This window comes from Panthera tigris, chromosome D1, assembly GCF_018350195.1.
Source record: "Panthera tigris isolate Pti1 chromosome D1, P.tigris_Pti1_mat1.1, whole genome shotgun sequence".
Taxonomy (NCBI): Eukaryota; Metazoa; Chordata; class Mammalia; order Carnivora; family Felidae; genus Panthera; species Panthera tigris.
This window is the reverse complement of record NC_056669.1, coordinates 37409019-37433184: the sequence shown is the minus strand read 5'-3', so window position 1 is coordinate 37433184 and position 24166 is coordinate 37409019. Positions and strand designations below refer to the sequence as shown.

Sequence of the window (24166 nt, the reverse complement as noted above, 5' to 3'; positions counted from 1 at the left end):
AATTAACAAGCCAAGAGGTATTAGGCATGCATACATTTAGCAATCTGATGGTAAATACCAGAAGGAAGAAAGGATGTAGTGGTTTCCTCTAAACACCATGAAGGGTGAGGGGTGAGGGGAAGGGGGTGCCAAGGAATAGCTTTTGTGTTTTAGTACCTCGTGTCTTTTTAAATTATTGCCTATGTTACTTTTTTTTTTTAATTTTTTTTAAAAACGTTTATTTATTTTTGAGACAGAGAGAGACAGAGCATGAACGGGGGAGGGGCAGAGAGAGAGGGAGACACAGAATCGGAAGCAGGCTCCAGGCTCTGAGCCATCAACCCAGAGCCCGACGCGGGGCTCGAACTCACGGACCGCGAGATCGTGACCTGAGCCGAAGTCAGCCGCTTAACCGACTGAGCCACCCAGGTGCCCCTGCCTATGTTACTTTGATAAAAATAACCAATTTAAAGATGAGGAGAGTAATTGCATTTCAGAATCAAGAAATTCAGGATTATAGTATAAAATTGTAACAAAGGAAGTAAATGAGGACTAATTGCTAATTGCTAAGTCTAGGTCCAGAATTCTCGCCTCCTTTTTCCCATGCCCATGCTGCGCCCACCACACAGTGTACCCCATCCATTATGTTTCTTTTAAGTTCCTTTGTTTATTTTGAGAGAAACATAGACAGCGTGAGTGGGGGAGGGGCAGAGAGAGAGAGAGAGAGAGAGAGAGAGAGAGAGAGAATTCCAAGCAGGCTCCATGCTGTCAGCGTAGAGCCTGATGTGGGGCTCAAACCCCTGAGACCCGTGAGATCATGAACTGAGCTGAAATCAAGAGTCGGATGCTTAACTGACTGAGCCACCCAGGTGTCCCCATTACATTTCTTATAGCGACTGTCGTGGTTTTCTCTGTATGGGAAGTGCTCAAATATTGGTTGATTGATAAATAACTATGCCAATTGCTGAATGTTTTCACGGTGATTTTTAATAAGCTTGGTTTGGTGAACAGGGGTGGGGGGCCCATCTGCAGTTTGTAGTTTTGTTCCATATGCAGGGATAAGATCATGGCTTAAAAGGATTTTTCAAAAGCTCTCCTTGAAATCTGATTCTGAGGTAGACATTCCACGGGTCTCATCCACTTTACACAATGCACAGGTTTGCCAGAGCCTCATTCGAAACATTGAGATTTGAGTGAGGCAGTCTAATGGGAATTTTAATTATGCATTCCTATACAGTCTCTAAACTCTGTCTTGGGATAAGCCAGAACCCTGGTTTGAAGACTGTCCTGAAGGGCCCTAAGTTTTAGGGAGGTCTCTGGGAAACCTTGAAAGGGGGAGGGGAAGAGAGAACTATTCTTGCTAAAACAAAGTGCAAAAACCATTGATACAGAGCTTCAGAAAACATTACATCTGTACCCCATTATCTCAGCTTCCCAGGGAAAAGTATTCACTGAATTAAAATCCGGTATTTTGGACTCAAGTTTTATAATGCAGCTTAATAACAGAAACTTCAAAGTAAACAGTGTCACGGTGTCTTTGCAAAATTTTCAGTGGAAGATGTCCATCATGTGACCTAATTCCCCCAGTGATAAATGTACCTTTGAATTTGTTTCCAGGAAATATTTCGCCTCCACTGATGAGCTGGCATGCTTTCTTTCATACTAAAGAAAAAGGACCCCTAAATCCCCCACATAATTTCTTTTTGCCTTAGTTGCCTGGAAACTTAAAGTTAAATGAAAGCTCAGTTTTGGAATTCAACCATTCTGAGTGTCTACTAACATTTAGTTTGGACTGTTTTAGTGGATTCATTTCTGATGGTCCTTAGTTTGAAAAGGAAAGCAAGCTGACATTTGTGAATTGTGTACAAGGTACAGGCCCTGTATTTGTTGTAAGTCTCATGGGTTATTTCATGGAATTTTTTCAACAATCCTGCAAAATAGGCGGTGTCATAATTATTGTACAGATAAAGCAGCTCAGTTCAGGGAATTCAAGTCATATGACCAAGGCTATACGATCATTAAGGTGCTTACATTTTTGGAAGTAAGCGATGCATAAATTCTCAATAATGTACATTTTGTATTCAGATTGATGTCAGAAATTATTTGACCCTATTTCTTTTCCTTTGATTTCAAACCCATACAACCTGTAACACACACACACACACACACACACACACACACACACACACATCATAGCTTCTTTCCCTACTTTTGCTCTCCCCTCCTCTCTTCCTGTTTCTGTGTCCTTATGTTGGAACTTTCTCTCAGGTGCTCTGTTAGCCCTTGGAAGTACAAAGATAAGTTGTATACAGACTCTGGCCTCAAGGAGCTTGCAGTTTAGGGTCGTGGTTGACGTATAAATTTAATTACGATTCAAGGTAGAAAGCAGTGAATGTAATGAGAGATACAAAATACTCTGTGACTTCAGAGGAGGAAAAAAGAAATTCCACGGTCCCAACCCTCTAGGAATTCTCATTTCACCGGACCAAACAGATACCAAAACAAAATGCTAATACAATATAAGAATGGTACTGAAAGTGTTGGCACCATGTTGTGCACACGAGAGGAGGAAGAAACAAACTTTGCTTGTTTCACAGCTTGAGGAGGGGCGATTACAGCAACATAGGCAGTGAGGGCACAGGCTGGGATTCTGAGACACCTTGGAACTGTCCTAGCAGGTGGGCAGGATGCCACAGCCAAGGGGGAAAAGGTCATCGTTGGGCAAAAGACATTCACAGAAAGGAGAGCTGGTCCTGTGAAGTAGAGGCCTGGGGAGTGACTGGATCTGGAGTGAGGGCACATTCCAGGGAGAAGGCTGGAAGTGGCTGGAACCACTCGCCTTGGTCCTGGGGAGCATGGAACAAGGCAGAATTTCTTAGACACACTGTCCAGCCTGTTACTAGGAGGGACAAGGGAGTTGGAGAGAAGGAGATTGAAGAAGTTTTGCAGTAACTTGAGCACAGAGGCAGCAGCAGAGGTGGTGTTGAGGCAGAGGCGAGCACTGTCACCAGTGTCATCTGTAGAGGTACCTTGGAGGGTGGGCCCAAGGGAGAGAGAGGAATTCTACTGACTGCAGAGGTTCGGAGCCTGGTCATTGAGCAAATGAGATTCAGAGGGGTAGGAGCACTGATGGAAAGTTATTTCCTTTTTTAACTTTTTAAAAAACCAATGTAGGGCTCGAACTCATAAACCATGAGATCATGACCTGAGCCGAAGTTGGACACTTAGCTGACTGAGCCGCCCGGGTGCCCAGAAAGTTATTTTTGAAGGATACTAGGGATACAGGGGTGACGGAGAGAATGGGAGAGGACAGCTGAATGTGCAGAGACATTCTGAGGTTGGCAAAGGGTGAAGCTGCTGGGGCCCACACCGCGTGCACATTCCAGATCCAAAATGTCCCTGGCATATAGATATTGTGAAGATCTCCTTGCCCTTGGCCCCACAGTGTGTCCTCTGTACTGTAACTACACTGAGTTTTCCAAATCTGATTCTTTAACATTCAACATGTTTGAATTACGCAACTACCTCCCGTAGGTGCAAGTTATGCCTCTGTTTAAAGATGACACATACAAGAGGAATTTCTAAACTCTTTACCATGGTTTGTATGTCTTCTGATGATCTGGCCCCTGTTTACCAGTCTCATCTCTCTCTTCTCCTGACTGTATACCCTACAGTACAGCCCTGCTGAGCCGCTTGACCTCTTCCAAAAGAGCTTGGCCTCTGTCTCTGAATATCACATGGTAACTTCTGTCACAAACCTTATAACACTACAGAATCTCATTTCTGTCCATTACCTATGGGTAGGGATTGGGTTTTGGTCACTGCTGGTAAACTGTTAATGTCCCACACATGTTTTGTAACAGAAAAGAATCATTTGGAATATCGTGGATAAAATTCTCTTAGTTGACTCTTACCCCTGTGATTCCAGGCTCCAACAAGAGAGCCTCTGCAGAATCCCCTTCCAGAGGTCTAACCCATGGGGAGCTGGGAGAGTGCCTTCTCTGGCTTGCATTACTGAAAACTAGTGCTGTCGGTGCAGGTCTATGGGCAAATGGTGTTTTAAGGGCAGACTTGTCATGGAGGAAGGTGGAAGTGGCAGCTCCCATTCCTTCCTCCTCAGGAGGAGAGGGTGATGTGTTGGCATCCTTAAGTCCCCAGAACAGAAGAAGGGATGGCGAGGAAGGTCAATGGTGAAGTTCATCTGTTCACTGCTCAACAAATATGTTTTGGGTGTCTCCCACAAAGTAGCCATGATAGGGGTTAGAGTACAATGGTGAACAAGATGGACACAATCCCTGCCCTCAAGTAGCTTGCAGTCTAGTTGAGGAATACACACAAGAACAAAAGTATAGGAGGGCTGATACCTACTAAAAGAGAGAAAGTACCAGAGAGCGGCTACCAGAGAGTACAGGATGGGAGCTAACCCAGATTGGGAGACCAGGGAAACCTTTTGGAGGAGATGTCTTAGCTGAGTCTGAGAAAGTGTACGGTTAGGTTAGCCGGGCCGAGTAGAGCAGAAGAATGTTCCAAACAGAAGGAACAACATATCTGGAGACCTGAGGGTGAGGGAAAGCATAGTACTTTTCAGGAACTGGAGGACATATTTTATGGTGGGAGCCAGAGTGCAGAGTGTGTATGAGTGTGGCAGGTAAATACAAGTGAATGGGTAGGTGGGAGTCAAGGAATAAAACAGCTGGAAAAGGAAACCAGTAGATCTTGGCAGGATCTGGGTCATGTAGGGCTTTATAAGCTGCATGAGGATTTGGATTTTATTCTGAGAAAATGAAGATCATCTACAGGGCTCAAGCAGGTGACAAACATGATCACATTCCTATTTTATTTTTATTCTTTGTTTAAATGTTTATTTATTTGGGGGTGGGGAGGGGCAGCACGTGAGAGAGAATCCCAAGCAGGCTCTGCACTGTCAGTGCAGAGCCCAGGCGGGGCCTGATCTCACAAACCTCAAGATCATGACCTGAGCCGAAATCAAGAGTCAGACGCTTAACTGAGCCCCCCGGGCACCTGATCACATTCCTGTTGTAGAATGCTCACTCCACTTGCATGTTGGCAAGACGGGAAGGTGGCAGAGGCCAGTTTTTTCGGCACTTGAAGTGAGAAGGGACAATGGTTAGAGGCTGTTCAGGATATGTTTTGCTCATGGGTAATTCATTCCTTTGTGCCAGAGGCCTGTGGGACACAGAGATGGGCCTGCCAGATCATTAGCCTCATGGCCCTCCCCAACACAGATCCTTTTCCAGGAAAAGTCTCTTCATCCTTGTGGCCAGTACTGGCTCCAGTGGCTAAATGCCCTCTCCTCCCCCCAATTCCCACTTACGGCTTGCCATGGAACAGGTCTCAAGGAGATCAGAGGAAAGAGACGAGTTCCAAACCGATCTGTAGGGAAAGGGCAAGAGAGGAGAGGATACAGCCAAGGGGATGGGAATGGGACAAAGACCCCTAGACACAGAGCAGAGATGTGAGCCCAAGACCAGAGCGTGAGGCCCACACACTCATGCGTGCACCCACACAGACCTGTGGAGTACCAAGGAGAAGGGCCAAAAAAGCTCCCTGTTTATGAAGTTCATGTTTCCTAAAGGTGGAGCTGAACTTAAGCTCCTGTGAAAAGCAAACTGTGGAAAATGCCAGTGATTCAGGGTGGAGGGAATTAGCAGTAGAAAAAAAGGGAAACAGGTCAACCACCCCCATGCTTTCATCCTCAGGGAACCTGAAGCTTGATTTTGCAGGATGCATAGGAAAGTAGTCATTGGCTTCCCTCTATTATGCTCTACTCAGTTTATTGCTTGGAGAATAAAGTGCCATTTTATTGTTCAGATTCATTGCATGAAATGCAAATATGCAGCCAGAGTTCTCTAATTAGTATCCAGAGCGCTGCCTGGGCTCTGTGTGTGTACGTTTGGTCTTCCCCGCTTAGAACACAATGTGAAAGGGTAAGATGATTCACTCACATTACATCTCTCTGATCCTAGTAGTCTAAACATTTGTGCAGTCTTTTGTTTCAAACCGAGAACTCTTTATAAAAAACACCTCCTGAATATCAAGTTCTGTGCGTGACTTTAATTAATCATTAATGTGAAAATTTACTGATTAGTGCACTGGCTAAATGGGTTGTTGCTTCTTTTCAATTTCACAAAAAGAAATCATCCCCCGCCCCCCAATCACACATGCACACCAAACTGATAACAACTGACATCTGATTAGAAAAGGCAAAACTAATTAGGATGGGTGCAAAGGGGATTGTTTGAGTCACCTACGTTAATGCACATTATAGTTAAATATCTGTCAGATTTTCCATTAACCCTCTTGCATTTCCATTTCTAGGATCAGATCTATTTCTTAACCTCATACCCCCTTTTCCCCTAGTTGGAAAGTTGGTATTCAACAGGCTGAATTACACACTAATGCTTTAAATGCACATCTCTTATTGATGGATGCAACACGCTGACAAAGACCTTGGAGTGAGAATAATAGAAGTCATTCCCCTAAGTGTGGATTTAAACCCTGTGCATTATGATTCCAAGGCTAACATGCTCTTCTTGTTATTGTGTTTATTTCCTTATTGAGGGATACAGGAATTAATCGTTGCTTTACCAATTCACTCTATTGTGCTCTGAGCTATTACATACTAGGATGACAAAATAAAATAGAAATGAAAGTGGAATATCCAGCAAATAGAGCTCTACTCTGTAAAAGGTTAAAACAACACATTCAAAGTTGAACGTGTAGACTCAGGGGAAAGGTTCATGTGATTTGGGCTTAGTTATTAACATACAGAGAGGATTATAGTATATGCACCCAATAAGAATCCAGTAAGTATTAGCGGCAGGTGTCTCTTTCAAATCATAAGTCCATTGAGGGGAGGGACCATGCCTTTCTGATCTTGCAAAGAGGGCTCTTTGCATCACTTAATCTTTTAATCTCCAATTCCTGGCACATTGTAGGTGCTTAATAAACTGTAATCATATGAATGCATACACGAGTTACAGTTTTACCCTATTGTTAAACTCTAACGGTGACCCCGGACAGTTCCTAAATCTTGCTGGATCGTGTTAAAGAATGAGAAAGTGAGTGAATTTTCTTTATCATTGAAAAAAGCTAACCAAACTCTTCAACTTTTTCCTTTAAAAACTGAGTCACATACCACTCCCCTGGGTATTTTCCATTTTTATCTGGGATCAGAGACACCACGAAGCCCGGCAGCAAATCAACCTAGCCCAGATGCAAGACTATGATGAAAACAGCTCAGTTTGAAAACACTCTCTGATCATTCAATTTTTTAAAAACTTTTCTTTTTAATTTTATTTTTTTCCCCTTACCATATCATGCCTTCTTCTTTGCTCTGAGTAGTGGCATCAGTGTCCAGAACTGTGCCTGGCCTAGAGCAAGCACTCAACACATATTTTTTGAATGAATGAAGAAAAACTATTGGTCGAGTTCAGAATGGGGCAGTACTCAATTTAGCTGGAGATCTTTAGTTTATGGCTCTTGGTAGGGCAGACCAGGAAACATAGAGAGCTGAGGATTCAGATGAGTGAATTTGTTTGGAGATCCTTCCCTGCATCAGAATTGCCTTACATTTTCCCTGAGGTGGAAATGAATGGGGTATGTAGACAGTCATGAAATTTCAAACAGACATCATGAGAAAAAGGCCCTGTGAGCCTACCTAGTTCCTTAACGTACGCAGCACAGTAGTTATTAATGCTGGGCTTAGAATCAGACCAGTTACAAACTGCAGTCCTAAGTTATTTAAACCTCATTGAGCCTCCATGCTCTCGCCTGTAAAAAAAAGAGGCTGAGAACATCTACCACTTGGGTTATTTGTATGCGGCACAGAATTGGTACTAATGTCGGAGACAACAAACCAGCTAAGAGAAACTGACGAAACACATGCAAAATCCCTCCTGCGAATCTTGCCAATCAAGATTCTTCCGTACAAATCACAGGAGCACACGTGTCTGGGAATTCAGTCGGCATCCTAGCTTTTGCGCTAGTTTTGGGGAATATTAAAAACAAAGTTTTATTTTTCTTTTCAACTCCCAAGATTCGATGATAAACTATCAAAGACAAGATGAAAATGCAAACATAGTGTTTGGTCTGCCATGGACGATCCTCGGAACGCCTGTGCCAGCCCTTGTTCGTCCCTCTTGCCAGCACAGCCCAGCCAAAGTGAGTCACGATGCAAATCACCAAATTGTCAAGGGTCATTTGCAACAATCACCTCGAATCTCTTGGGGCTCTATCCCAACTTCACTCTAGATTTCATGTCGTCTGTACTTGACCCATGACCACAGATTTGATTCCACCTTGTGGCCTCACTCCTGGATTCTGAGTATATGGACTGATTTTGTGTCCCAGCTGTTTAGGACATTGGGGTGGGCTTATATTTGACCCTTCACACTCCTGACTTCTTTTAACCTGGTTCTAGCCCCTAAACCCAAACCCTGGCACTAGCCTACCTAGCTGATCCTTTCCCCAACCTGTAGCCCCCAGCAAAGAGGTGGTTTGGAAGTTATACTGTTGCACAACATCGAATTCATAATTATTTTCCCATTAGAAAAGGCATTCCCAGCTGATTCAAGGTTCTGTCTCTTCTCTGGCACTCTCACTGGGCAATTACAAGGATTTGTCAGTAGACGAGAGGTACAGTGATTCCTTCACCTTCAACTGGGTGCTCATCTTTAAGATCAGATATATACAAAATTACCTTAAGAAGAAGACAGAACATTAGACTTGTCTGATTTATACCAAGGGTTGACATGTAGAGTAGTGAAGGATAAACTTGGCTAGGTAGAGAGAGTGGGGTGACATTCTTAATATATGATTGAGGAGCTTGGCTTTAAACTAAGGAGGAAATGTACAAATTTATGTTTCGGTCATAACAAACCATCCATTCACTGGCTGCATTCCCTCTCAGAATTTTTAGAGATGGGATAATTCTAGACCAAATATAGAACTCACTCGAGTTTCATGGATCTAATGTTAGAAAAAAATTACACTTTTAAGTGTCTGATTATACAGCTCTGAAAAAGATCACTTTTTGGTTCAAAAGGTTAGAGCTTTTGGATTAAACTCTCATGAGCCTTAGTGAACCAATAACTCTTTCACACCTTAAACAAGTATTCAGTGACTTGAAGATAAATCAGAACTGCATGCATTATATCCTTCTCCTGCCCTCTCCCATAACCTTCAAATCAGAAAAGGAAGGAAATTATAGCCAGGGGGTGTTTCCATTTGCCAAGCCCCAAACATCAGCAGGGCAGAGTCACTGAAGACATTTTGTGAAATACCAAACACCATTTGTTCTCTCAGGCTCCAGAGAAGGGATTACTTGAAACCACCCCAGGCATGGCACAATAAAGAGGTCTCCAACAATTCAATTATGTCACATCCATGTCCTAGACACCATTCACATCTAGGAGAACAGCGATGGGTATCCAGTAAAGAGAGAGGGGCACAGCCTCCCCCCAATTTGTTCCTTGCCCGAACATGTAGATCTGTCTGGGTGCAGAGCTCCAAAGTGTGAAGAGAAGGCCATCTTTGCACACTCCACCGGGTAAATTACAAGCAACTGTTCGACAAATTCAATCCACCATCCTGCAGCACAAAGCCCAGATTTCCACCATTTCCAAGGCTAAAGGGCTCCAATTAGCAAATCCCATAGTAAATCTTCCTATGTTTGACATAAAGTGAGTATGACAAGCAGAAAAAATTCATGACCAGTGCTTTCATTTAAGATGCTCTCGTTGATAAACTTGAGAATTGCTTAATTCCCAATCTCTCCCCTCCTATAACTTAGGTCCTGAGTTACAGAGAGTTTGCTAATCTGAAATGAGAACACATATTTGTACTGTCTGCTATAAACGGTGGGGTTAAAACTATGCTGCCTGAGCTGAGAATAATTGGCAATATACTAGATGAGACAATAAGAATTAGAAAAGCCTTCAAAATATGCTCATCCAAATGAAAGTTGCTTCTCAAAACTATCATCTTGGGAAGAACTCATTTTTCATTTTTGTCTTCAGAAAAAGTTCGCAAACCAAACTTTAAATCCAGTCCTATCCTATTAGTTATTTCTTGGTTTTGACCCAAAGCAGCTTTACCCATCTCGACTGTTTTCAAAGATCACCCTGGCAAGGATGAATATTATTGCACTGGTAATAATCCACTCAATGTGCTAAAAGCTCTGAAGACAATCACCAGAGGGAAAAAACCCGTAACTGTATTAAACGATAGCACCCTTATTAGCATAAGTCCAGCCTCCCAAAGGTGAATGCTTTTAAAAGGGCAACACGTATTTGACTAGGGAGCTCTGGTACACTTGCTTACGACTCAGGCACAGGATTTCTGAATCCTCCCTCTTAGAACTGTTGACCAGGAAGAGACAATTTGATTCAATCTACAAAGTTAGGATAAAGCTGTAAATAGGTAGCCATGGCCAGCCTGTATAGAAGGGTCTTTAGCTTGAAATGGTGCTTCCATTTTTACCATATGTGGCATCATATGAGGCACATTCACTGGAAAAAGTTAATTATTATCTAAGGCATTGAAAGATGTTTGCTGATTTGGCCATTAGAACCCACTGGTGTGCTTGGGTCCTGGAAGCTTGGGTGAGGACCAAGAGGTCATGAATGTGGTAGACAGTTGATATGAGCAATGGAGCCAGGAGCAGGACCAAGGATATTGGAGGTAGCAGGAAAGCTCCCAAAGAAGGGCTGATGGGGCACCAAAGAGGTATGTTTCTTCTTGTAAATTTCCTTTTTTGGTTAGCTCCATAATGTTCACCCTCAGGAGGGTCAACAGTCATGCAGACATTTTTTTTTTTTATTCTTTTCTTTAACAGCTTTGAAGGTTGGAGATGAAGAGTTTCTTTCTCCCCAAAGGACTTAATCTACTCCGCAGATTATGTAAAAATGGTTCAATATTATAAGAAATATTATTTCTCAGAATTTCACCGTGACCCTCAAATGGTCATTCATTTCCCAACAAATCCTACCTGTGAGCTGTAGAGCCTAGTGGCTGAAAGTACAGCCTTCAAAGTAGATCATCGGATTCCTGGCTCTGCTACTTTAGAGTAGCAGAGTGTGTGACTTTGGAAAAGTTACTTAACCCCTCTGTGCCTCAATTGCCTCACCTGTAAGATGCAAATAACGGTATTTCCTTCATATAGGTGAAATGAGATACTGTAAGTAAAAGAGACACATGCCATGCCATACAGGGTACATAACAGATACTACCTTTATTAACTATAAATTATTATTTAGCTCCTTCCTTATTATTTCCATTTTTATGATCTGAAGTCTGGGCCTAGGGAGGGTAAATCGCTCCCCACTCCCCATACTGCTGGACAATAAAAGAATCAAGGATATTGCTTCTCGGCCTTTTGGCTAAGATCAAGTGAAGAATCAAGGATAGGTTTCTTTTATTCCTCTAAAACTGTTTATGTTAGAATTTGAGACTTACTCCAGTACATCTCCTACATAAGAGTAATACTTGTCAAAAAATATTGATGTCATATGTGGTCCTTTCCACGATTATCACGATTGCCAAAATTATCTCATTTTATTCTAAAAAAATCTTAGGATATATTGTTAATCAGCCTCGTTTACAGGTGAGACAATTCAGGCTTAGTGAGGTCCAGTGACTTGCTTGAGGTCACACAGTTAGGGAATGTCAGACTAAGAATCTGAACCCAGATTCGTCTAAACTACAAAGGCTATCCATGCTGTTAGGAAGTAGTTCCACAATACCGTTTGTTTATAAATGATCCCCAAATTACCTGCGTTAAGAAGAAACTCTGAAAATATACTCATGAATCTCCTCAGGTCCCTTCCTCGTCAACTGCAATTAACCCCCACCCCCGCCCGCTGCACCCCACATACACCTCTTAAGTGGCTAAGAGGGCCAAGCTTTACTTGGTGCAGAGCTCTCGAATCCCAGTTGAGCCCAGGGTTCTCCTGGCACACATCTAGGGCAAAGGTGAGCTTGGCTACAGCCTGTGGTGCCTTGTGGTATTCTTTTCCGGGCAGTCGCCATGAAAACTACTCTAAGAATGTGACTGGAATTAGGCTCAGTGCTGTCATACTATCCTGACATACTGATTTGACATGGAGCGTGTTGTCTTTGTGCTGGGAAACCAGTGCAGATCTGTCAAATTACACGCACAAAGCAACATTCAGACTTCCTTCCTTCCAGGAAGAGTTTCCTCTCTCAAGTTCCCTGGGGATCTGAGCTTACTCACCAATATGTGCTCTGGAGGCACAGAGCTATCTCCTCCTCCTATTCATGTCTGGGGCAGAATAAAACTTCTGCTTTATGTTAATCACAGGATATAAGGTAACCACAGATATTTTTTCGTTTGTGTAGTGATGACGATTTCATCCTTTACATGTAACGCAGGCATTACTTTCTCCAAAACACTTTCCCTTGCAGGGTAAGACACCCAACCACTGGGCTATCATGTTATTACCCTTTCCATAGTATTAAAATGGTAGTTTTAAGGCCTGTTTCCCTCCACAGAATGTGCTTGCAGACAGGGCCCATGCCTTATTTAATGCACCAGCATGGAGTCACAGCTATTATGATGGGTTGGGCATTTATACGTTTCATCAGTTGGTGTGGTGTATACTGGCCATTACATATTCTTAATGCTGTGTCTGGGCTTATTTCAATATTCAATATTTTAATACCCGCATAACCACAACAGCCTGCACATGGCAGGTACTCAGGACGATGTTCACGTCCGCTTCGTGACCGATTCACCGACCGGATGAATAAACACTTGGGCGTATCAGAAACTTATGGGCAACTGGACATGTCACTAAAGGCATGAATTATAATGCAACATTCTTAATCAGCAAGAGACTTTGGTCACTGCAGATCGCAATGGCAGTGACTGTTCCTACAAGGAAATACTAACTCTTGCCTCCAGATGCCCCAAGCGAGCCAGGCTTCATGAGGCCTTCCTGGGAATCCAACAAGACCACTCCCGTCTTTGTGGTCTTGACTCTGTCCCCACACAAAGGTAGCGGCAACCAAAGCGTAATGACCAAGCTGAATGGTCTCTGGGTCCTCCGTGTTTGGAGTAGCAAACTTACGGCCTTACCTGTCTGTGCTGTTGGGAGACTTGATACCCCAGTCCTGTGATGGGCTGGTTCTGCATTTTCTGAAGCAGGATCTTTTGCTGAAGAGGCAAGGGTGACCTTAGCAAAGGCTGGCTTGACAGAGGCTGGGCAGGCTGGGATGGCGGCGGCTGCGGCTGCGGCTGCGGCTGCGGCTGTGGCTGCTGCTGCGGCTGCGGCTGTGGCTGAGCTGCAATCGAGCTCTGTGGCGGCTGTTGCGGAGGCTGCTGTTGCTGTGGCTGCTGCTGCTGTGGCGGCTGCTGCGGCTGCTGCTGGGTGTAGTGTAGGAGAGAAGGCTTACTCTGGGAAGGCAAAACAGAAGGCATCTGCTGGTTTGCTTGATCTGAGTTAAAATGGAACAAAGGCTTAGTGTTGCCATGACGGGGCTCCATGGCCGTGTGCGGGTTGTTAATAAAACTTCGACTGAGATCCTGAGGCTTTTGCTGCATGAGCACATCCAGGTGCCCGCCCTGGGCCGACGGGCTGGCCTTGTACATGTAGTTAGCCAGCACCTTCGACTGGCTGCTGCCGCCGGCCACCCCAGGCATGGGGGAGCTCTGCGGGCTGAATGGCTGCTGACCGAAAGAAGGGCTGGGGATCTTCTCCTGCCCGAATGGACCCGGCGATGGCCCGGCGGAAGAGGGCAAGGCTGACCAGCTGGGAGGCTGGTGCTGCTGCATCCGGGCGTGCTGCTGACGGTTGGCAGCGATCTGTTTGAGCTGCTGGGCATGGGACACCTCCTGCCAGCTCGGCAGGGCCCGGCTTGCTCCTGAGGCTGTCTGCGGCTGAGCCTGGCTCTGCGGGACGGAAGGGACTGGGGATGAAGTGGAGAGGGCGGAGGTGGCCATGGAGAATGCAGGGCCGGCTGATGGGGGTCTCAACTGAGGAGAGCCCGAAGGACCCTGGGTCAGGCCAGGGGAGTATTCACTTTTGATCACTGTCTTCTCCATGGGCAAGGAGGGCCTGGGAGTGCTCCTCTGGCTTTGCTGCCCCAAGTCAATGTTAAATGGGTCATCCTGCTTGATGGTGGCATTGATCATGTTCTCCAGCTCAAGATCACTCATGGGAGGCACAGATATGTTGGTCAGTTCATTGAACAGTTCCTGCAGCTCTGGATCCATCAACTGCTCTACAGGGTCATCTCCGTACCTATTGGAAAAAATATTCTCCTGGGTCATCTGGCCATCCATGTGCTTACTACATGATACAGTCTCTCCTGGTTCCTTCTTCACTTCCTTCAAGCCCATGTTGAAGATGCCGTTCCCAGGAGAATGTGTATGTGGTGGCAGAGTGTTCGTCTTCCGCAGGGGTGCCTGGCTCATGGGCAAGGTCCCTGACATCATCTGATTTTGTCCATTATTTACTTGGAGGCCCCCTTGTCCTGCAGAGAGGTTCTCCCCGACACGGATTCTTTTGATATCAAGGAATGAGTTGTCGACAAAGCCATTGGGCCTCTTGCTGTTGGCAGGAGACAGGTTAACTACTTGTTTTCTTTTCAAGGAACCCTGGAGCTGGAAAACAGAGGGGGAATAAAAAAGAAAAATGTGAGCTATTAATCCAGAAATGCTTTTTAGTCAAAAGAGACATAATATTTAAGTGGGTTCTCCCCCCCCCCATTTATACACAGGATGAAATTAAAAAGAAAAAGATACAAATGGAGCACAGTCTGGAATATAAACAGATTAAAGCTGTTTCTGGAGGAGCAGGTCAGTTAGTGGTTCGAGATCCCATCGGCTCCCGCGATTGGTACACAGGTCAGTGGATGAAAAATACTTCACATATTGTCAGGAGTTATTGATAATACCCACAACCCATCACCAAATGGAGTTCTCTGGAGCAGGCCCAAATACTCCACGCGCATGCACACACAACCCCACTCCGCTGCGGAGAACTGGGAGCGAGCACAATTTTGACCAAGATGGGAAACACCAAAGAGTCGAAAGCCGGGACCCAGTTTCCAGGTTCTTCTTTTCACAGATTCATCGGTGAAACCCTTCATCACTATTATCCTCCAAGTACATAATCAGAATAGTTGTCGTATTCAAGCAGGTAGCGTGCCTGCTGTTCTACTATTTTTCTTCCTATAATTCTGCGGCTTTGCATTTAAGCCCGTGCAGCAACGCTGTGTGGGTGCAAGGAAGCCATGAGATTATCCTTTATCAAACGAGACGCTCCAAGCACAGATTTCCCTGGGGATTCACTTCTTGTGCTCCCAGTCTCGAAAACTTAAAGCCAAAACCAAGGTGCAGAGAACTGGTACTACCCACTGGTTCAGAGCTCAGGCCCTGGAGCTGGCTGAGTGGAGCTCAAATTCCTGTTCTATCGCTGAGTACTAAGCGACCTTGCCACTTTACTTATCTGAGCCTCAATTTCTTTATCTGGAAAATGGGGACGATAGCCCTTAATTCATAGGAAGAAATGAGACAATGCATGTACAAGTTTGGCACAGTGTTGTTGTCGTAAGAACTCAATCAATTACAGTTTACAAAAAAATGACTTACTACATTCTCAAAGAGGAGAGCCTCTCTAAACAGCAACATTAACAACAAAATGCTGAAGTACTTCGTGCACTGACTCAGTGATTAGATTGTGTTACATGGACTTTAGATATCATAGGGAAAGGAATTAAGGACCATACAATCATACCAATAAATCAATAAGAAATGACACATTCACCATGGATCTTGAGATCCTTGTTGGTTTGCCTCTAAAGTGTATCTATCCAAGTGCGGCTTTCCGAGTGCCATGGACCCACTTAAATTATTTAATGTTTGTTCAGAATAATTATAAAAAAACCTGAGGCAGGATACTTCCCGGATACAAAATTCTATCACTTTTCTTTCCCTTCCATCTCACTACCACTCCCTCACCCTCCTGAAGATTTCTAGGTAACCTAATTAGTGAACGAAATTAACCTAACTGAGCATCTATTATATGCCAACTGCTTTAAATATGGTTATTTTTTCTTAGTCTTTACAAAAAAACATTAGATCTGTATTAATTTATAGCTATTATTTTATAGATAAGAAAACCAAGGCTCAGAGAGGCTAAGTAACTTGCCCAGTGTCACACAGCTAGTAAGTGGTAGACTTTTAACTCAGAGTCTGTGTAATTCTAAAGCCTGTGGCGTTTCTACATATTATGCTGCAATCAGCTTGTTTAGGGCTAGGGTCTGCCCAGCACGAAAAGGCCAAGGGCAGTGAACACAGAGACATCCTGTATCTCTGGTAAAATGATGAGGAATATGGGAATGGCCAGGATGCAGTTACAGGGCCAAATGTGAACAGTATGTTTCTTGTCATTTAGTTCATCAATTCCTATTTCAATAATCCCTTATCTGTGGTTTTGCTCACTCACAAGTGCAATATAGTTAGCGTGGATGCTCCATGCTGTTATAGCCAGTTTTTACCTTTTCCCATTGCTAATTGGTAATCAGAGAAAGGAACCTGGCCTAAACTGGGCCAATAAGTTCCTTCCATGGGAATACTGGAATTGGAGAAAGTGAGACCAGGCTTTCTTTGGATGGCTGCATGGTCATTATAAAACTTGTGAGTTGTTGCAACATGTCAACCAAAGCCACAGAGGAAGTGAGTCTGTAGAAAGAGAGAAGACTTAACACAGGGAAGGGAGACACAAGTTTTGGCAACATTTGAGGGCTGGATTTCAATCCCAGGTCTGTCTGTCTCTTGCCTTGTTTTCCTCGGTACACCGTGGAATCTTTAGAATAAATGCCCCTTTTTGCTCGAGCGAATACAAGCTGGGCTTCTGGTATCTTCAGCCAAGGGGCCTAACCAAGTCCCGTAACCAAGTCCCGCGAGATTTCACTTTGGGCGGTGAGCAATTTGCAGCAAGACATAGGCGTAATTTGCACCTGGGTGTGAAGGTCCCCGCTGCGCCACCTCTACTGTCTCCTGCATGTTTTGCTGACCGCTAAGCTCTCTACTCACTAACATAGGCAACCTGGAAGGACACTGTCAGCCCTCACCGCATTCAGCAGACACTCAAGAGGGGCCCCCATCAGTGCTTGGAGGGGGCGGTGGGGTCAGGAAGAACACAGACCAGAGAGGCTCAGCCATGTTACTTCAGGAGGGGCCACAATGTTTATTTCAGCCTAAGTTACATTTTGAAAGTTTTTTCATAACGAGGAAAGAACAAACAAAGGAGTACACTCTTTTTCCAGGTTTGGGTTATTGCCTTTGATCTATTTTCCACTGCTTTGAAAGAACCTGTTCTGCCAGATTCTCCCACTGCTCGGGCCCCTCCCTAAGAAGTGGGAAGCAGCAGGGCACTTTCTCTAAGCCATCCCGATTGGAGACGCAGTAACAGAATTAGCGCTGGCTGTGGTAGCGGTGGTGGCGGTAATAATAATAATAGTAATAATAATAATAACGATAGCATAGCCCTTTATTGAGGGCGTGTGTGCTTGGCATGATGGGAAGTTCTTTGTATGGATAATCCTCACGACAACTAAGAATCGTCACCACACCTCCATGAAGTTGATATCTTTCCTACGCAGCGCCCTCCCCGTCCCCAGTTTTACAGATGAGAAAATAGAAGTGCGGAGACTGAGACTTCAAGGTTACGCAAATAACACACAGCAAAGCCAGGAATCAAACCAAGTGTCTCCACAGCAGAGCCTGTCCTGTGTAGTAAATGGCATCAGTGGTATCCTTTATAAACAGTGTTATCTCTTAGAACACTTTCCTGCCCAGACCTAGAAAATTACAGGCACTGAGGGAGTAAGAATAGTTTTTTAGGCATATGTGTGGTGTCAGGACCAGCACAGCTGGATGGATGACTTTAAGTGGGGAGCAGAAGTCCTCCTTAAGTGACTGCATTGTGCCAGTAGATCAAAGACATTCCTTCAGGACTCCATACTTTACCGAGAGAATTTGGGGGACAGTCTGTGTCCTGCTTCATAGAACTTTCTAATCAAATTATGTCACCAAGACCCACCAAATGCACAGCCCCAGTAGATACCAAACTACTGGCACAATACAGTCAATGATTCTCCAAGTTCAACCTTTACTTTGACGTATTTCCTTTGCTGCATTAAAATTTCTCCAACAGATATATGGCTTTGAATTACGGTATAGAGTCTCTAAAAGTTCTGTGACAAAATACAAATATTCTAGAAGGAGTAGAGAAAGAGCCCATTTAGTCATTAATACCTTAGTGAGAAATAGTTCATCAGAAAAATCATTGCTATTTTACAGGCCAAGAATAGTCCCAAGAAGTGAGACTCAAACGGAGGAATGAAGAGCTGGGTTTAAACTGAGAAGGAGGGACAGGCCTAGGGGAGTTAGGAGCTCCACACTGGGAACTTTTGAGTGATTGGGCTAGCCGGGATTGGGGAAAGGACCAGCAACTTCCAGAAAGCAGTTAATAACAGCGAAATGGTAGAGGGAAGAGTCTCCACAAATAGATCTCTTACTCAGGGCTGACTTACCCATTAGACACTGTCAGGACAGTGCCCAAGGCCCATGGTAGTCTTAGGGGCCCACAAAAATGCTTGCATTTCTTTTTTTTTTTTTTTTTTAAATATTTTTTTAACGTTTATTTATTTTTGAGACAGAGAGAGGCAGAGCATGAACGGGGGAGGGTCAGAGAGAGAGGGAGACACAGAATCAGAAGCAGGCTCCAGGCTCTGGGCCATCATCAGCCCAGAGCCCGACGCGGGGCTCGAACTCACGGACCGTGAGATCGTGACCTGAGCTGAAGTCGGACGCTTAACCGACTGAGCCACCCAGGTGCCCCTGCATTTCTTTTAAAAACAGAAGAAAAACTGAAATTTTAGGTTGAAGAAATGTTTTAACACATAGCAATAATATATTTATCTTTACATCAACAGAGTCATCAAATATTATTTTTAAATTGTGCAAGGGAGGGTTTGCCTGGGTGGCTCAGTCAATTGAGCATCTGACTCTTGATTTTGGCTCAGGTCATGATCTCACGGTTCGTGAGTTCGGGCCCCTCATCAGGCTCTGTGCTGGCAGCATGGAGCCTGTTTGGGATCCTCTGTTTCCTCTTTCTCTGCCCTCCCCTGCTTGTGCAAACTCTTTCTCTGTCTCTCTGTCTCTGTCTCTGTCTCTCTGTCCCTCAAAAATAAACAAATAAACTTAAAAAAGTTTTTTTTAATTGCATGAGGGAGAAGGAGGGGCCCTCAATAACAAGAACACCGGAGACCCACCAGAGGTTCTTACCTAATACTCGCTGTGTATGGATGGGTATTTTAAGATGGGTACTCTTAAAATACGAGTGGCATAGAGTCTAGTTTAATCATCCCACAGCTCTCTGAACGTGCATCCTGATCCTCATTTTAGAAGTGAAGAGACTGCGGCTCCTGACAGATTACACAGTGAATGACACGGAGGCAGGGTGCCAAGCCAGGGATGTCTGGTTCCAAAGTCCTCGTTCTTCATCACTAACCACCCCCACTTGCTTTCCTCTCAGCCGTCCACTTGCCACATGCTGACACTGTTGTGGACACAGCGGGCACAGAGAACCAAGACCAAAGGGTAACAGAACGAAGATGTATTGCACACACAGGGCAAGGGTAAGGGCATTTGGGACTCGCGGGGACGGACAGCAGGGAAAAAATGGTGACATCACTGGTTGGAGGTTGACAGTAAAAAGCTCAGGACATCACCCTCAAGGCTCCAGTAGAAGAAAGGGAGGAGACAAAGGGTCTCTTGGTCATTCTGAAAGGTTTAGTAGGCATCCAGAGAGAATTCTGCACCATATCCTATCAAATCGCCCTTGGCCTGAAGGAAATACACAGATGATTAAGCTAGTGGCGGGATGGAAAGGCTTCAAATGAGCGTTACATGTTACTATTTACACTTTTTCCATCACCAAGACAGACTAAGGGGCAGTTTTAGTTTTGTACAATAAATCTGCACCCCAAACTTGTTACGTTGAGTTTGTGAGATTATAATATCACCCTTTCACTGGCCATTCAAGGAAAGGGTTTCTTTGGGGAATGATTTCAACACAGCAAGTCTGGACTGGTTTGCATACTAAATCACTGCACTCTGCTGAGATCCAGCAGCCTGTTTCCTTTCACTCCTCCTTGTTCTGATTCTTCCCTGTGAACACCTCGATGCTATCTGAGGCCTGTGGTCTCTGCTGGGGGAAGGCTTAGGCCTGCTCAGGGCCAGGTCCTGACAGAGTGACCGGCCTGCCCCAAGAGCTGGAGAAGGAGGTGCGGACATGGTGCCTGTGGCTGACGGAAATCCGGCACATGGCGTCGTTGGGGCCGGGGTCCCTCAGTATACTCTCCTTTTGAACAGCTGTACTCTGCTCTTCCACAGGACTCGAAATGTAAACTTCCTGGAGGGACTTAAAAATGCCATTATTGTGCAATCCCCTAGTTTCTGTTTCTTGCCCTGCTCCCTATCCTCTTCCACAAAATAAATGTGTTCTTTGTCTTCTGGGCTGCCCTAGAAACAAGGAATATGCCACACAAAGGTAACAATTCAGTCCATAGGTCACATTTTTTCCCCCAAGTAGATTTCTTTCTTTCTTAGCAGGGCATGAGCATAAGAACTGAATTTACCGCTTCTGAGATACTCAAGTGAATGAATATCTTGGTCCCATCTTCTGTAAACTTTCCTCAGGCCATTTTACTCACGGCTGATTAGTGATGGGGTGGGGATAGACCAATCCTTCAAATGCTTTATGACTCTTGAGTTGATTCCTAATGTAAGAAAGTTTGGGATCCTGGAACAGTAAATTCCAGCTCAACACAGTACTAGGAGGTGAGTCGATTCCTCCTTGACTCTCTTGCCGCAGACTAACTAGATGGGGTTTTGAGGCTTTTGCAAAAGCTCCCACTTCTTATTTGGCCCTTGTAGATTTCTGAGCTACCTTGTATTGTGAGGTATTGTCTTCTGTGTGCATAGTACTTAGGTTTGCCCAACTAGATTTAAAGCTCTTCGAGGGTGGGCATTGTACCTTATGCTTGACTGGGTTCCTCTCAGTACCTACCACAATCACAGGTGTTCACACAGCAGTTGGTGGGTTGATCTCAGAACTTGGAAAACTGGATCCTTCTAACTATTGAGCAGTAAAACAGTGGTAAGAAGAAGGCTGTGGCTGTGGGAACATTTTTATTTCCAATTCCCAAGCAATTTAATGGTTCCGCTGGAGTTTTGCTTGAGTGATCATGTTCTTCTGAACCCTGAAGTCAGAAGAATGTGAAGCCCCAAGAACTGTAACCACATTGTCACCCATGTATAAACAAAAAGGGCAGAGGCGCATGAGGCTTTGTGACAGACTCTTGCTCTTGTGGGGCCTGTTGAAGGGACTCCAAAGCTGGGGAGTAATTCTTAGCCCCAGCTCTACTCCATGCCCTATATGAGTGAAAGCACTAGGGCTGGAAGAAAGTGAGGGCACATGTCTTGTATGTTTTTCAGTAACTTATGCTTCTACTCTTTCAAGAAAAAGTAGGAACGTCTTTTTTTTTTTTTTTTTTTTTTTTTTTTTTTTGTAAAGGGTGTCGGGGAAGGCCTGTTAGACCTGTTTGGGAAATTTGTTCCAGAACTTTGTTCCATAATGCTTGAACTCTGAGAAATGTGACAATCCGAGTGAAGAAAAGACCTACTCTTCATGAAATCCAAGACCAAATGTTATATGGAAGCAAGAACACTGCCAATTTAGGATCTTTCAGAGAAAATAAGTGAACACTGTCCTTCTAAAGATACTAAACACCAAATGTCCCATATTCAGAATTTCCTCCATGCCTCCCTGCCCCCTCCTATGCTTCATGGCTGGCTGTGGAAGAGTAAGTAGAAGAGCTGGAATTGGCTATAGAAACACTCCTCGTTACGGTGCGGAGGAAGTGTATTTCATCACAGCATTTTCTCAGTTTGGACAATTCCACCAATTCCACTTGGAGAATGTTGCCAGTTTATCATTAACCTACAAAGTATTCACTGAGAAAAAAGGAAAGACAGAAGACATCCTATTTTCTGGAGGCCAATGGGAGGACGTGGGATTTCGAAAGAGCATGGAATTCAACCTGGGATGTACGCACTTGCTCTCCTGCAATTTATCGTAGGAGCTTGGACCAGTCACTTACCTACCTGCATGATGGGATGCGACCATATACGTAGAGTACCTTCTATGCTCCCAGCTCAGAGCAGTGCTCTGTTACTGGGAGGCGAGGTGGAACATGAACCCAAGCCTGGGTGATGTTTCCTGTTGTTATCCTGACTGTTATGTGCCAAGCATGTGCCAGACAAAGGCAAACTGAAGAGAACAACAGGGGCTTTTCCTCATCTGTAAAGGGAATTTTTCTACTCATTCATTCCAAGGTATTTATTTGGCACCAAGTATATAATTCTGTGAGACTGTCCATGTCATAGGGCTGCCGTGAGGACCAAGTGGTTAAAGCACATAAACAGCCTGGAAAATTGGTCTTAGAACATAATGCTCAATAAATGTTAGGACAAAAAAAAAAAAAAAAAACAAACACCAAAAACAAAAAAAAAAAACCCCAAGAAACAAAAAGAGATTGACCAGTCTGTCTGGAAACAAAGCAAAAAGTAACAATGCAATGTGATGTTTTTTCTGCGGTTGTGCACGGGATGACGGTCGCAGAGGGAAGGAGACTTTGCTTGGACAAGATAGGAAAGGAATCGCTCTCCTTTCCCTTCCAATGAAGTGCCCCCTGATATGTGAATAAATATGATGCTTTGTGATATTCTGATATTTTGCTAGTGACAGTGTCAACAAAAGCTGTTGTTTAACAACAGGGGGACGTTTAAATCAAAAAGTTCAAAGTAGAATTATTTTCCCACATTGGCTACTATTTTAGTGTCATTCCAGATCTACTCAGTGATAACCAGCGTGATTATCCTGCTGACTACATCCTTAGTCATCCTGACGAGTTGCTGCAATTGTTGTAAGGCGGGGACCTGCAGGGGCCATCTTTCAGAGATTGCCTCTCCGTGTTTAGCAGAAAAATGAACAGAATATTCTACCAAAGCTTGAAAAACCCAACTGCTTTGCGCATGAAATACTTTACTCATGACTCATTTTTTGCCCAAAACATATCGAAGTGACTCCAAAGTAAATGCTATGTATAAAATGTTGGCAATTCTCGTGAAATCTCTAAATGTCTTCCTCAGCAGAATGTACAATGAATTGAGCATCATTAATCAAGTGGCTTCTCTCTCTCTCCTTTAGCCGGAGGGCCCTGTCTGGAAGCTTTCGTTCTAAGGGGCTTAGCTCAAGGTCCACCTCCTTGGCGAGGCTTTGCCCTTCTACCTTACATTCTTTCTTCCCGCTTTAATGATTTTAGCACTCTCTGATTTGTTTTTGGTAATTGATTCGGGTCTGTGAGTTTTTTTTCACTTCAATATCACGCCAAATCAGTGAAAGACAGAATACTTCTACATCTCATCTCCTCCCACTAGCCCCATCCAGCACTAGCCTAGGGGAGCCCCCCTGAACTAGCTGGTGATCTGACTTACGGGGCGCTCAGTGGTCTGGGAACATCAGATGAGTCAGTTTATGGGACATCTAAGATTCTCTGCCATCGCTGTGAACCACACCCCCTTTATAAGCCCTAGGGCTGATTCTTAGCGACTCTTTGTCCAACTGTAGAGCTGACAGCTCCCAGAGAGGTAGGGACAGCCTGAGTGTTTTAAGAGGCTGCTATTCTTTTCTTATGCTGGCAGGAATTGGACGCATTCCAAAACCTTGGTCAATTTGAATATCAGGAAAACCCAGACGGCAGAGAGAGTGCCCTAATACCATTCCAGGGTTGTCCACTAATTATCTGGGGGCTTGAACATGACTACTAGAGAGCTCTCACCTTTTTGTAAAATAACACAAAACACAGCCACCCCTAATTCCCTGGAGGCATGTCTCCTTCATCTTCAGTGGCTTCTCTGACTCGAACAGGTATGAAAGGTCCCTGTCCTTCCCAGCTTCTTTCTCTCAGATCACAGTCTTCATTCTTCCAGCCCCCACTGCTTCGAACACAGCAGGCTACCAAGTATCCTTTGACCACATTCTGAGAATTTGACCCTGCATTTTGCCTC

At 44.4% G+C, this 24166-nt stretch overlaps 1 protein-coding gene across 1 annotated transcript in view; it reads right to left on the bottom strand.

The window, feature by feature from the left end:
• Positions 1 to 24166, bottom strand: part of MAML2 (mastermind like transcriptional coactivator 2) — a 346468-nt gene that overhangs the window by 97560 nt on the left and 224742 nt on the right. Inside the window, exon 2 of the mRNA XM_042958055.1 lies at positions 13100 to 14626. Within this exon, the coding sequence (XP_042813989.1) occupies positions 13100 to 14626 (1527 nt within the window). The remainder of the gene's footprint in view (positions 1 to 13099; positions 14627 to 24166) is intronic.